Raw genomic sequence first — 14,836 nt, forward strand, 5'->3', positions numbered from 1 at the left:
CTTGAAGACCAGGCTCAGCGCTCAATTTCCCCTGTGATTCAATTTGGTTAGAGATGGAGATATTGGTGATAAGACCACACATACTGAACCCATATCTTTCGGTTTTGGTTGCAGGGATAAAATGGATTGTGTAACCCTCCAAATGCTGGGCCTCCAGGGACCAAGGCTCCTGTGGAAGGATAATGTGAAAGGTTTGAAGGTATCAAAGAGTACCTGGGTCTCCTAGCCTGTTAGCCAGCCAATTGATATTCCAGGAGCAGACCTTGAATGACTGTATTGAAGAGGCTGCTTGATTTGTTTTTTGACCTCCTAGTAATCTAGTTGAGTTTATCGCCCGTGGCAGCCAAATCCAGTTTGCCACTGCGATTGTACAGGACGTGTGCTCCTTGTGATGTGCACTGTTAGCAGAGGGGCCAAAACAGTGGATTTGCTTTGGGCATTTGTTAAAACTGAATACACTGATTTATTTTGCCTTGGTGTAAGAAACTCCTTCTGTTTTCCAGGACATGTGGGTATCCGGGTTCCCTAAAGGGAGATAAACTAATGCCCCACTGTTTAAAGACGTCAGAGCAGTCAAAAACCTTCTGAGCCAATTCTGCCAACCTCCAGGTCACGTTGGTCGATTCATTTGTCTGGCTAGGTCCAGGGGCGATGAATTCCACAGCGACGATGTGGTGCAATGGCAATTCACTGAGATCCTATTGATTCGTTGAGCTTGAGGATGTTACCCTGATTTAGAATGACAAACGAGCCTCTAGATGTATATTCTGGATTAAAAAAAGCACACTGGATGGCTCCATCGACATTTGCAACGTTATGTGGGACCTGCTACGAAGCACAAGAGATTGAAGAACTACACCTCTCTAGGAAGGGGAGCAAGGTGACCACTTGAAACCATTGACTGCATCACTTGGCGCTTTACCAAGACCCACACAGGAGAGACAGGAGTCGCTGAAGCCACTTCTTTAGTACTAGAAACAATAGTTGAAAGAGCTGTATTGCCCTCTGACTGAGCCGCGATGCTTTTCGATTCTGAACCCGCAGAGATGATGAAGACAGTTTTCTATAGCACTTACATTGTGCTTGTGTTTGAGTAGCCAGAAGAACTGGGTCTCTTGAGCAGGCCATTTTTTTGTGAAACCTCAAAATTCCTAGGCTGGGTACTTGCTACAAATGTTGTTTGTTCCTGGATTTGGCACATTGTAGCAATAGAGCCTGGAGGATGTTGATTGCATGCAGGTAGGTCACTTGCCTTCAACGCAAAACCGATAATTGGGGCTTCTGTTGGGACCATAGCTTGGGCCACAGAGGTAGGCTTCAGGGACCGATTTATGGCCATTGAAACCTCCCCCGGACCACCTACAGGGTCCGAGCTTCCTGAGCCTGGGCCACATGTGCTTGGTTTTTGAAGACTGGAAGATTAAGTAGATCACCAAGTTTTGTGACTGGGTAGCTAATTTATTGCACCCCCTTCTGTTTCTTGGATCTCTTCTCTCTTTGCGGCCAGTCAGGAGCCGGGCTCTCCATGACTGAAGCCAGCTAGGCAGGGCAAGAGGGACCAGGGTCGCCGCCTATGATAAGCGCCGTTTGGATGTTATCGTTGGCAGCAATGGATCTCACCCTGTGTTTCAAGGGTGTCTGCCCCTCTGTCCGTTGGTGTATTGGAGGCTTTACCCTAGCTGCCCGGGTTCCTGCATCATCCATCACTTCTAATGCTTGTGACTTCAACGTGATTGTTTGAGGCTTCACATTGACCACTTCCTTTAGATCGCCCATTAGCTTTGACATCACATCTGGAAGCGCACTAATTTGACTAGAATTGGCGAGCAGCTGCAGCTCTGAGCAGGTCCCAGAGTGTCCTACTGGGCTCTTTTGATCAGGTCATTCAAGTTAGTGATTTTTTTCATCAATGCTTGAAACATACATGGCTAAGGTGTTTAGTAAGCTGATCTGTATATCTGTATTGTTGGCTTGAAAATATCCATCTTGTTGGCTTGAAAAGCCATGGTGTGGGCCCATTTGGGGGTTTTGAGGATGATTCTGACCGTTGAATTCTGTACTGTCTGTAGTCTCTTGCAGGAGGTGTGTGGTGATTCCTATATAGAGTGGGTTACCGTAGACCAGCCTGCAGGTGACTAGGGCTTGAGTGATGGTTCATCAGCTGTTGACAGGGAGCCATTGGAAGACCTTACAGAGCATGCAAAGAGTGAGGAAGATAGCGGAAGAGACTGCATTGATCTGTTTTTTCATGGTGAGCTTGCTTTCCAGGATGATGCCAAGGTCGCGTGTGTGGTCTGTCAGTGAGGGTTTTGGTCCTAGTTGGGAAGGCCACCAGGAGTCGTTCCATGGGGAGGTGTTGTTCCCGAAGATCAGAACTTCTCTTTTGTCTGTATTGAGTTTTAGGCAGTTGTTTTTCATTCATTCGATGATTCCTTTTATGCACCTGCTGAAGTTGGCCCTCATGGTGGAGGGGTATTTTGATTGTGAGAGTGGTATTTTGATAGTGAGAATAAGCTAGGTGTCGTCTGCATAGGATATTATATTATTTTTGTGGGTTCTGACGATGTTGGCCAAGTGTGTCATGTAGATGTTAAACAGAGTAGCACTGAAGGACTAGCATTCAGGGATGCCAGAGATAATGTTCTTGGGTTCTGAGGTGGAAGGAGGTAGGCAGATTTTCTGGGTTCCACCGATGAGGAAGGAGGTGATCAATTTGAGAGCGTCTTCTTGGATAGCAATGTAATGGAGCCTCTTGATAAATGTGTGGTGGGATACGGTGTTGGATGCTGCTTAGAGTTTGAGGAGGATCAGGACTGCCGTTTTTCCTTGGTCGAGGAGGGCTCTGATGTTGTCAGTGGAATAGACCACAGAGGTTTTGGTGCTGTGGTTGGTGTGGAATCCAGATTGGGAGGGGTCCAGAAGATTGTTGATCTCCAGGTGTTCTCTGAGTTGACGGTTGGTGGCCTTTTCAAGAACTTTGGTGATAGGGGAGCAGCTAGATAAGACTGTAGCTTTTGAGTTCGTTAGAGTCGGTGGAAGGTTTCTTGAGGAGGAGTTTCACTTCTGAGTGTTTCCGTATTTTGGAGAAGGTGGCCGTGGTTATGGATGAATTGAAAATCAAGGTGAGCTAACTGCTGATTGTCTTGCTCCTGAGGTTGAAAATGTGGTGGGGCTATAGGGGTCCATGCGTGCTCCTGAATGGATGTAGTTCATGATGGCTGTGGTGTTTTGCGTGGTGAGCTGGTCCCAGATGGTGAGCATGTGGTCGGAGATTGCATCTGCAGCAGTCCAGCAAGGCAGTAGTCTATCAGGGCAGCAGGTTAGCAGAGTGGTAGTCCTTACAGTAGCACAGTGGTCCTTCTTCCAGACAGAGTCACCACGGTGTACAGAAGAGTTGGTGTCTCAGGTCCAATATTTGTACCAGGTGCCTCCTTTCAAGTGGTAGAAGCTTGTAGAGGTTCCATTTTGAAGGGCACATGTTTCCTGCCTCCCCTGCTGTGGCTCCAAACTAATTAAAAGGGAAATGCATCCATTTGTGTGGGGGCAGGACTCTGGCTAATCAATTGTAAATAGGGCTGTGCCCAGCTTCACCCTCTCATCCTGCCAGTTGTGGCCTATCCAGGCACACCTAAGCGGTCTGTTGTGTGTGACTGTCTGGGAGGAATACACAAAGCCCAACGGTCAGCTTCACCCAGTCATGTTACTCAGAAACAGGCTGCAGGCACTAAATGTTTAAGACTGGAAAATGCCAGCTTCCTAAAAGGAACATTTTTACAATTGTAATTTAAAATCTGACTTTACCATAAAATGGGATTTTTCATTGCAGTTCTAGACACGGCAAGCGTGAACAGGCTAATTGTTCCCATTTGGAATTTAAAGCTTAGTTGTAATAAGGTAACTCTGATGTTGTATGTGAGAAGTAGGGTTTGCAGTAGTGAAAAAAATTAACTCAGGAATTTTTCACTACCAGGACATGTAAAACTTAAAGGTGTATGTCCAACGTTTTAAATGCACTGCAGCTCGACACCTGGGCTGTCCAGAGACCTCTTAGGGGGTGACAATGTATTAAAAAGAAAGGTTTGTTTTGCCAGGTCGAAACAGAAGTTTAAAACTGCCCACGGACTCCAATGGTAGGCCTGTGAAGTGTTTGAAGGGTGCCTTAAGTGGGTGAAACAATCAGTGCTGCGGGCCCACTAGTAGCATTTAATTTACAGGCCCTAGGAACAGTTTAATGGGGACTTAGAAATAAATTAAATATGCCAGTAGGATGTAAGCCTATTCTACTGTGTTTTAGGGAGAGAACACAAGCACTTTAGCACTGGTAAGCAGCAGTAAAATATGCAGACTCCTAAAGCCAGCAACATTTTAGGGGAAAAAGCACACCAAAGATGCCATGTCTAATACTTTATATGACTGTAAGACTGCTCATTATCCTGAGCTGTGCATGTGGTTTCTGTTTAAGCTTAGTTAGACCTTTGAATATGTTTCCAAATTCCCTTGAATGCCTCGTTTTAATATTTTGTATTTAGCTGTTTTTTGTATGATCTGCTCTTTCTCTTCTAGTGTACTAATTACCACAGCCAGGATTACATATTACCTTTTTATTTTTCTTTGTGAGGCAGGATAGCTCTTTAACTTTCAATGGAGTACTGCAGGGAGTCAAAGCTTCAGTAGCCGAGTAACATCCTTCATCTCAAGCCTTAAGGGCATTATGCAAGGTGTGGCAATAACCATTATGGGTCGCTCTAAAACCAGCTCTCTCCAAATGGTTGTAAAAAGACTTACTTCCTGCCTGGAATCCAATCTCTGACTATATCCCAACATCCTCTATTCTGTGCATGAAACAGTGTCTACTTGTTGGAAAATGGATTATTGGTAAGGGAAGGTAAGTACCTACACTTAGCAACAGGCTACGAACCCCCACTAGGTCCAGTTAGGTCTCAATAAATTAAACCCAGCTCAACCCTTGGAATCTTGGCAACGAGAAACAAGGCTTATCTTAGGAGACAAGGGTGCTCATTACGACTTCGGTGGGGAATACCGCCAACCGCTGTGCTGGCTGCCGCTGAAAGACCTCCTGCACGGCAGTCCTCAGACCACCATATTAAGACTGTTGGTAGCTTTCCAACATTTTCCAGTCGTACTGGCGGTCGGCAGTCTAGTGATGGTTTCACTGCCGATACCATCACGCCAACAAAACAATTCAATTTGAAAAATGGTGTGGCTGGGTGCTGATGGCAGTGAAATCAGTTTATACTAATAGGAAACATTTTTATTTTTAATTTGACACCAAAACAAATAAAATCGAATAAGGGGAACCAGAGATATGATTTTTTAAAGAATTCATGTTTTTTTAGAGCACAGAAACTAAAAGCACCACTTGGGAAATCTGGTTGCAACTCAACCGGGGCAAAGTCAAAGTTTTAGGCCAACTGCGATGGAGCCCTGCTCGGCTACAGCAAGAAAGGAGGCCTTGGTCAAAAGTTTACCTTTGGACATAGTCTTTTTCTTGAAGATTTTTCTCACCGGGACAAAGTCACCAATCTGATCTGACCTCTCTGGATCCCACTTCGGATATGTGTCGCAGGAGACCTTGGTGAAGAATTCTACCTTCAGACTTAGATGATTTTTCAGGACGGAAATCTTCATCTGGGCCGAAGTTGAATTTGGATCTAATGTACCTAAGGCCCTCCTCGGATACACTGCACGGGAAGTCCTGGCCAATTTTTTACATTCAGACTTTGTCACTCTTTTGGAGCTTTTTCTCTCTTACGTAGGACGACCCTTCACAGCAAGCCGATTTTGTGGTGACGGCGTTAGCGTTCCAGGAGCTCCCAGTGAAATCCTGGAAATCTGGGGCTCCGGAGCTTTTCTGCGGGACAAACCTGCAAGTCAGGCCGGGACGTGTTTGCGTTCGGCTTGACTCACGATGTCAGGTCGGTCCCTTTATGGAGTTTTTTTACCAAAAGTTCTCCAATGTTCTTCAACCATCTAGATCTTTTCTTCAGAAGATCTGTGAAGGTCCTTTAGGAGTCCACAGCTCACCCCAAGGATCCAGAACCTCTGAATTTCTCCTTGAGGTTCAGGACTCCAACTCCCAGAATGCACCTGGCTCAACTCCAAAATGACCACTGGACAGTGGTCAGCTGGTCAGTTTCTTCAGGATTTGATGCAGGGGACTCTGGTTAGCTATTTTTCATCTGTAGCAAACAGGAAGTCCCTTCTTGAACCAGTTGAAGCCAGACAACGTCCTTTTAGTGGGGAAGCTCAAGTGTGCAGCTGGTGCAGTCCTTCAGAGTGCAGTGTCCAGGTGCAGGTCAGGGGTCCAGTAGGGCAGTCCTTCTGTTGTTGTTCCTTGTAGGGAACTGAGGTGTGGGTGCAGGTCTGTCATATTTATCCTTGCTCCTGGATGAAAAGCAGGGTGTACAGCTGTCTAATCATAGGCAGGGCACCACCCTCTTGAGTGACACTTCCTGGGAAGTGTGGCAAAAATCAATTCCAGGGAGCAACATTCTTTAAAAATCCAAAATGGCAGAAACTACATTTTGGAGGTTAGGACTGGCTGAATCCACCCACGGGTGTGGCTACAAATCCTTAGCACACCCTTTCCTACCCTCTCCTAATCAAATCTAGAGGTCACCTGGTTGTCTGGGTTTGCAGGAAAGGGGGAAGGTCCTGAGCAAGCCATAAAATGTCCTTCCCTCCTTTGAAGACCAGTTTGGCTGCTGTCCCCCATCTTGTTTTCACCATCTGCTGAGGAAGATTTTCTTCCTATGGCTCTGTCTTTGTCTTCAGCCCAGGCCACTTCACACCTCAACAAGTCAGCCTGGCCAGGCTGCCTTAGACTGGCGAATAAGAGACAGGCACTACAGAGCTGAAGTTTGCAACTTTCAGGTAGAGTTCTTATACTCTTTCCCTAAACTAGTTATATTAAATTCAACAATGTCAAGTTGTTGGATTTATTATTACAATAGGTTTGATACCAAGCTTGATATATCTGGCTCCTTTTGGGACTTTATCCTCATTTTAGCCTATGGAGCCCATTCACTACAGTGGGGGGAAAACTAATTTGTCTATTTTCCCTCACCAGGGTTTATTTAACACTTTTTATAAGGTTCTTGCTTATAGTTACATGGCATCCAGCCCCAGGGACACTTAGGGTATACCTTAGGGGTCACTTATATGTACAAATAAGGTATTTTAAGACCTTTTCTGTAAATTTTATAACTCACAAAGAAAATGGCTTTTATGCCTCTTTTAAGGTCGATTAATTTGCGTCGGTGCCGCAACGCGTATTTTAGCTTACTGCTTTTATCTTCAATTGAAATGTGTGGAATTTTAGCAAACTTTTTATGCTCAGTACTGACTGTAAGGAAGTCCATGGAAGTTTTGGACTAATTTTATTGGATTGTTTGGAATTTTTTTTGCCTTATGGAAAACGCAAAACGGAAAAACAAAAACTGCAAGGATATTTGACTTGGTATTGGTGTAAATCTATTAGGGGATTATATATCAGTATTGAATGAATTTAGAATGTGCTTGTGCTTTTAATTCCAAAGTCGAATTTGCATATCATCCCAGCCGTGATCCTTTCCAGGCATTCATGCAGGTAGCCAATAACTCTCGCACTCACGCTCATGGGGGCCATGGCGCTTTGAACTGACTTTCTTATGTCAACTGTTTTTCTTTTCATTTTCATTTTATGTAGCAAGGAAAGTCCAGTTAGGCATTTACAACGTTAATAGCTCTAACTCGAACAAACACGAGACCCACTACATTGCAAATGCTTGTTTTGAATTAGCCATTTTTGTTTTCAGCTCTTCTCTTGAGCGATTTTGCTTCATGTGTTCACTATCCTTTTTGCAAAAAGAACGTTTCCAAATGTTTTCTCCAAACCATGAGTGACAAAGTAAACTCTCCATGCAAACGCAAGTGGGTGATTTTTAAATCCCAGTTGTTTCATTTGACTGACATTTTCCAACATTCAGCGTGAAGTTAGTTCTGGTAAATGGGAAGCTGCAGTGAGCATTTATTTAATGTTTAACCCATGAAGACTGATGCACACTATACAAAGCAGGGCGTTTCATTAATTAATATTACAGCTTCGCATCGGAGGGAATAACATCTGTGGAAAGGAATGACCCCAGAGGGCAAAAACCTTAGAACAAAATAAGTTTTATTTACGCTGCCTGCCATTTTCTACTGGGCACAGTACGCAATATGATTTGTATTATGTCTACAGTAAACAGACTGTGTTACAATACATAGTGCTAGGCTGTATTATTGCAAGGAAATACAAAACATTATATTTACAACCCAGTTGCCCTCCGCACGCTGCCTCACGCCCTCACGGCTTAATAAAAGACAACACGGCTCCACGCCCGGGCTTTTAAATAGAAAATTAAGCCCTGCTGCCCTACCCTCCATTGCAAGATTTAAGCGTAAAAGTTATTTAGGCTATTCAATCTACCTTTGAGATTTTCACTATAATCAGGAAAGCAACGTTACGGGTAAAAATTGCTTTTTACCCGAATTTCACCATGCTAAACCTGCTAATGTTCACTGGTGCATTTTAAGAACTTCACTAAGGCTTACTTGTAACTGCTCTTACCTGAAATGTTTGGTTTTAAATAAAATAATTTTTAACTCACTTGTTTATTTTTCTCAGTTATTAACAGTTCCTGATCTGATTCCCGCACTAACAACGGCTGAACAGAGAGCTGCAAACACTTTGAAGTGGAGAAGTCATGAAAAGTTACTGCAAAAATATGCATGCCTGCCGCGTGTAATATCAAGTGATCAGATTTATTATCGCTTTTTGCACAGAGTGTTTACAATTGTAATGACTACTGTGAGTACAACTTATTCAATTGGTACTGTATGTTTACTATAAGACAATGTAGTGCAGAATTTAGTAAGCTAGTTTTGTTGTGCAGGGACGTGGTTTCCGGAAGGGCATAGGACTTGGATAAACACATAGGCTAGCATTTAGGAATTTCCTGCCTGCTCCAAGGTATCGCACTTGTTTTGTTTGTACATAAATTTCTCTTTCAGGGGATCATTATCAACAGTCATAAGCACTGAATAGTCCCTTTCACATGAAAGATCCGGGAGCACTTCAACAAAACTATGTATAAACGTGTACATATGTACCCCTGCTCAATACCTTTTTGTAAAAAAGGAGTGCCACTATCGTGAAAATAATTGTTTACAGCCCATGAAAAAGCTAAAAATGGCAATTTTTCATTTTTTTTTAAAGCATGCAATTGCATAAAATAGTCTGTAAATATAAATTACTTGAGACATTTTTTAACAAACCTTTTAAAAAGGAAATGGAAGGAAGGGAAATGTTAGCAAATACGCTGCAATGCAAATGCGTACAAAAACTGCAACTGTGACTTCAAGGGTCTCACTTTACCCCATGTATCCCAACATGCCCACAGGTGACAATTAGGTCAGTTCCTTTTTTTATGGAAAGAGGAGGACCTTATTTAAATGGAAGAAAATGCTACAACCATTCTTGTTCAGGGAGGTAGGAGGTTTGCTTATGATTGTGATGTAAATTCCCCAGAAAGAGGACTAGGATTACAGATCAGTAATTTTATTAAATTGGTTGCTTTTAACAAAACAAAAATGAAATTTGGTAATTTATAGTCTTTTTAGAATTAGTTTTATGATCATGGTGCTCTTTTCTACATAAAGGTATCAATCAGGTGAAAATATGTATATGTTTATATATATTTTTGTTGAAGTGCCTCGGGATCCCACACATGAGCGGGGTTATTCAATGCTTAAGACAATAATGTAGATTAGCCTGAAAAAGAACGAGGATAACAGGTTAGTAACCTTTCCTTCACCTTAATTGGACCTTTCATACATGCACATGCTGAAAGGGAAATCAACAATACACATGTTAAAATTTCGGTGTCATAATGCATTTGTGTTAATATAATATTATGTAAACCCAATCTACAGCTTGGTTTGCTCTACCAGGAGGTCAATGCAATAGGGATGCTTTGAACTCCACTTTCAGACAACCATAGTAACTGGTAGATAATGTATATTAAAGGGCACTGTCGCATAACTCTGTACCTTTCACTGAAAAAAAATACTTAAGAATCTGCTTTTCAGCAACTTATAGTGCAAACATCTACATCCTGCTTATAGATAGGGATATGTTTTGATACAATTGCTTTTGCCCCAGGGTTTTCTAATTAATGTGCCACTCCAAGATGCAGGTCTACATTAGAATGCCAATCAATCCTTGTCTCTGTGTAGTTGGTCTAATGAAAATATGCTTTTCTTTTTCATTGTGTATAATATTCCTGTAAACATGTCTGAGACTTCCAAAAAAGATGAAAAGTCCCTATCCTGGACCAGCCAGGCTTGTTGGACTAATAGGACATTTGTTGACAGTACCAGTATGCTGTGCAAATGTTTCTGTTGCCAAAACCACATGCTATAATAAGAATATACATCCAAAACATTTTCAGCTAAGGCTAATATTTACCCTCAACGGCATCAATTATTCAGGTGAGGAGTTAATGATGCTACTACTAAACTAAACAAGATTAAATATCTGGAATTGCAGCAGAAAGGGGATTGTGGGAATGGCCTCAGAACAGCCTAGACCAGAGCAGTTGTGGCACATGATACTGCTTGACAGTTGCATTAGTGCTAATGAACTCATCAGTGAAAATTATCACATCAACAAGACCCTCAACAACACTCACGTTATTGAGTCACCATTACTGAAGGCCTCCTTGTTGACAGCTTCTTCATCATCAACAAATTCCTTGCCAGGGAGGCTCTAGCCTTCAATGAACAAAACTTTGTCAACATCCTTATCTGTGAGAGCTAAGACATTGATAACCATATCCTGAATAACTACAAAAATGTCTGTATTGACCTAGGTATCATCCACTGAACAAACAGTAGTCACTAAAGTCAATTTTTGTCAACCTATAAAACCGCTATTTAGTCAGCAGTAAAAACTCTCTTGCTGCCGTGGCCTATTATGTTCTCTGTTTATTGGTCAAAAAAGTTTCACCTAATAAAATTACTTCAAATGCCCTAGTCAAAATACTTACCGAAGCCTACTCACAATAAAATAAACAGGTGCAAAAGATCTAAACTGTTCATTAAGCGGAGGATAAGTGCGCTGTGGTGACATTAGCTTAATTCCAGAAGGCATGGAAAAGTAAATATTCCATGGAGGAATAGAGAAAGGATTATATAGCTTTTACCTTCCATGTCACAAACCACCTGACCTGCGTTGCATGAAAAATATACCGTAGATCTCCTATGACACAGGTACACACTCATTTTCTCCACTCATCTAAAGCCATAATGCATTACTTCTACATTAGATTCCTTCCTTCAACAGGGACATGCCAGCAACTCCAAAACTGGAGGCAAATGTCTTACTGGAAAGCAGCCTCTCAAATTTCATTATGATCCCCAATATCCACTGGGAAGCAAGACCAGTGAAAGCCAAGGCTCAGGTTCTAATTCCTGCAGGGCCGGAGACATGCATTAAAGACCAGATAAACTTACACAACACCAAGATGAAGATGCAAACATTACCTACTGTGGGTTTTAAAACAATTAGTTAGGCATATGACAATTGTGAATGGATAAGGGCCTAATAAGCCTGCTGATTCACCTCCAGGTGGTAGACAAACGTTACAGCAAATTTCAACTAAGTTTGACGTGACTCTATTATCCTTTTTTAATTGAGGAAAAATTGTGATAAAAATAACACTTAAAGCCATAATATTAGCACCAGAGAACAAAAATTCCTTTGTAGTTCTTACATACTATTATGATTGTGTTAGCAACTGGTCCTGAATTTTGGGTATTCTAATCACATCTTGTACAGTTGCTTTAACAATTCTGCCCTTTTCTTATCCAGGATTGTCAAGGTCGGTTTATTTGTTGTCTTTCGTTGTAGAAATATGGAGCAATGCGGTGAATGGAGAATGTATTGTGACCCCCTCCCACCAACAAAGATCTTATCCTCAGCCTGAAATGGATTGGGGAGCCACATGATATATACAACTTTAAATAAAAAATGAACAAATATCCATTCATTTCCCCAATAAAACAGAGCTTAATAAATAAAAGAAATAGTTCTATGGATGGAGAGGAATATGTTTATATAGAAATAAAAAGAGAAATATCATGATGAATAGTTGAGCTACAAAGTTCCTAGATCGCACAGATAGTAATGTAACTGACCTGCTGAAGGTAGAGAAATGTACAAGTGATATAAGGACACAAGACTTACCGTCATAAAATATTTTGGAGACTACCTATCTCCCTTGTCTGTCAACAGTAATCTATATTACTTCCACATCCCCAGTCATTTGTAACAGAATGGCTACACTAGTAATGAACATTTTCTGCGAAGTACAGGTAATCATATTATAACTGACCTGTCTCAGTACTGCCTGGTCTAAAAAGCAACATGAGTTTTGCTAAGACAAATATCAATAGGTTTCAAGACTTTTACCTCTTCTCTTACCAGCTGCTGTGTAATACATTTATTGAATTTATTAAGACCAAGCACATTCCAACCAATAATATTCAAAGTGGTCATTATAGTAATGGGTTACATCAATGTATGCCCAAATAGAACATAAACTACCAATTTGACATATATTCTCATAGATTGATGGTGGCCAGCTAACTCACTGTGCTAAATACGCTTCTATAGTTCACCACTACTCCATTACTCAGTCTTGTTTTACACATTAACTCCACCCATTGCTTTTAATTAAAAATAGGTTTCTGTTTCCTCAGCCGCAGTGTGTATCACTTTACTTTCCACAATATCTAAAGCCGTAACTACCTTCTTTCTGTGAATACCGTTCATAATTGTGGCCTCCAGTGGGTCTGACGGAAGCTGCAGTCAAGGGGGGAAGCCTACCCAACAATGAGCAGCACCAACTTCAAAGATTCTTAATCTGAAGTAAAATGTGCCATTGAGAATCAACAGTCCAAACTTGGAATGACTACGAAGGGCATCTGATGGACCTTCAGAAACTGTTACAAACTCCAGGGACTCCACAGCTGTTACCCTGCTGTGCACCTCCTTGCAGGTTGACTCGGGTAAAAAGGGAAACACATGCGATTGATGGAGTTTCTACCTCCTCTCTTGCCCCACTATTTTATGAGTCACTAGGAAGTATATCCCTTAGGATCTGAGAAAGCAGCAGCAGTGTAAATACAATGATTCTTGAGGGCAGCTTTGCCATGCAAGAAAGTGAAATTGACACAGAAACAGTTACAGACATGCAGGTACAAATTGAAAGTGTTTTTGTGGCTGTAGATATTGCTGGTGATACTGCAGACATTTATGGGACTAGCTGTGGAATTGAAATTAGTATTGGAAATGGCAACACATCCCAGGGTGGCCTTAACTCCTGCAATTTGGTATTTGCCTGGTCACAAGGAAAATCATTCAGCCTGTTCTGAATGGGTATAAACAGATTAACAATTATGCAAAATGTTACAATCTCCCAACAAGTGAGGCTGACACTGTTTATTCAAACAGCATATTAAGTGGCTTTGGGTAATCTGAAATGGGAGGGCACTAATTTGAAGCCAACACTGGTGCTGGAGGCTTCAGTGGGTGGTATGCACCTTGATTGAGAAGGATATTATGACCAAATGAAACCTAATCAATGAATATTCAAATAAAAACTAGGACAATGATGCACCCAGGGCCTGACCAAAAAAGCCCACAGAAAGACAGTGAGTCATTATAACCTAAAATAGAGGCTGTAAAAAGGGAGATGGGAAGGATCCCTCTAATAAGACAGTTTCTCAAAAGAAAAATTATTCTTCCACTAAATCTCATGTGGTTATGCAGAAGATTGAGTTGGCCTATTACCAAAAACGTAGGTACTGTCCACAGAGCAGGAACACATTTGAGGTGGAGGCTTCCTCAATGTCAATTGATATCCAGATGGAGAAAGCAGTGGGCCTCAGCAAACCGTGATGATATTTCTGGCTACCATTTTCCATTTGATATAGTGACTAACATGCAATCTCATGATGTAGATAGAGGCTGATATCTGAAAAACACAACTAATCTTAGAAATGGCAGATGATATTTGTCATTTCTAAACATGTGAACTTTAAAAGCAACCTGCTGCAAACAAAGTAGGAAGTTACTCATATGATTGGGCAGTTAGAAGAACTAACAAGTTGGGTACAAGGCATCCAGTGGAAACTCAAAGATCTGGAAAATTGTCACCACAGGAATAACCCTGCATGCACTTGGGATCACAGAAGGTTTGGAGGGTAGTGATCCCTGAAAAATTGACAATTCTGTTGTCTTATTCCAAAAAGCTCTTCCAGACTTATCTAACTGGGATTTTGGCTGTCAGATCCAGCGTGCCCAAATGGCCCATTTTGCATCAGGACACTAAGATCTGCAGAGACAAACATGCTAACTATTTGGCTTCTGGGACAAGCAGAAAAGTCAAGTAAAGTGATTTCCACCTTGGACCAACTATGGAAGAGAAGAATCTCTTCCACTGACTAATGAATGGAAAAGTACACATGCCAGAGATTGTGCATGCTTGTTTGCTAAAACAGACAAGTACAGGTATAGTTGGTTTGTCTGTGGTCTAGCACTATTAGATAACCCAGCCATACCTGACTCCTCTTCTCTAGCTGAAGACCGGAGATAAATAGAGTCCCTGTGTTAAAGTGATAATATGATGCAATCACATCCATCAAGGTAGCTGTCAGTAGAACTATACCTGCCAGATACGACCACCAGTTCTGGAATGTGCAATATATGACTATGCTACTGGAAGATATC

At 41.8% G+C, this 14,836-nt stretch overlaps 1 protein-coding gene across 2 annotated transcripts in view; it reads left to right on the forward strand.

Annotated features, from left to right (window-relative positions):
• PPP4R4 (protein phosphatase 4 regulatory subunit 4) overlaps positions 1–14,836 on the forward strand; it is a 1,510,494-nt gene that overhangs the window by 1,032,404 nt on the left and 463,254 nt on the right. For both annotated transcript variants that reach the window (XM_069208239.1, XM_069208238.1), the window contains one exon: positions 8,669–8,851. In XM_069208239.1, the coding sequence (XP_069064340.1) occupies positions 8,669–8,851 (183 nt within the window). The remainder of the gene's footprint in view (positions 1–8,668; positions 8,852–14,836) is intronic.

The sequence above is a fragment of the Pleurodeles waltl genome, chromosome 9 (genome assembly GCF_031143425.1).
Source record: "Pleurodeles waltl isolate 20211129_DDA chromosome 9, aPleWal1.hap1.20221129, whole genome shotgun sequence".
NCBI classification, from domain to species: Eukaryota; Metazoa; Chordata; class Amphibia; order Caudata; family Salamandridae; genus Pleurodeles; species Pleurodeles waltl.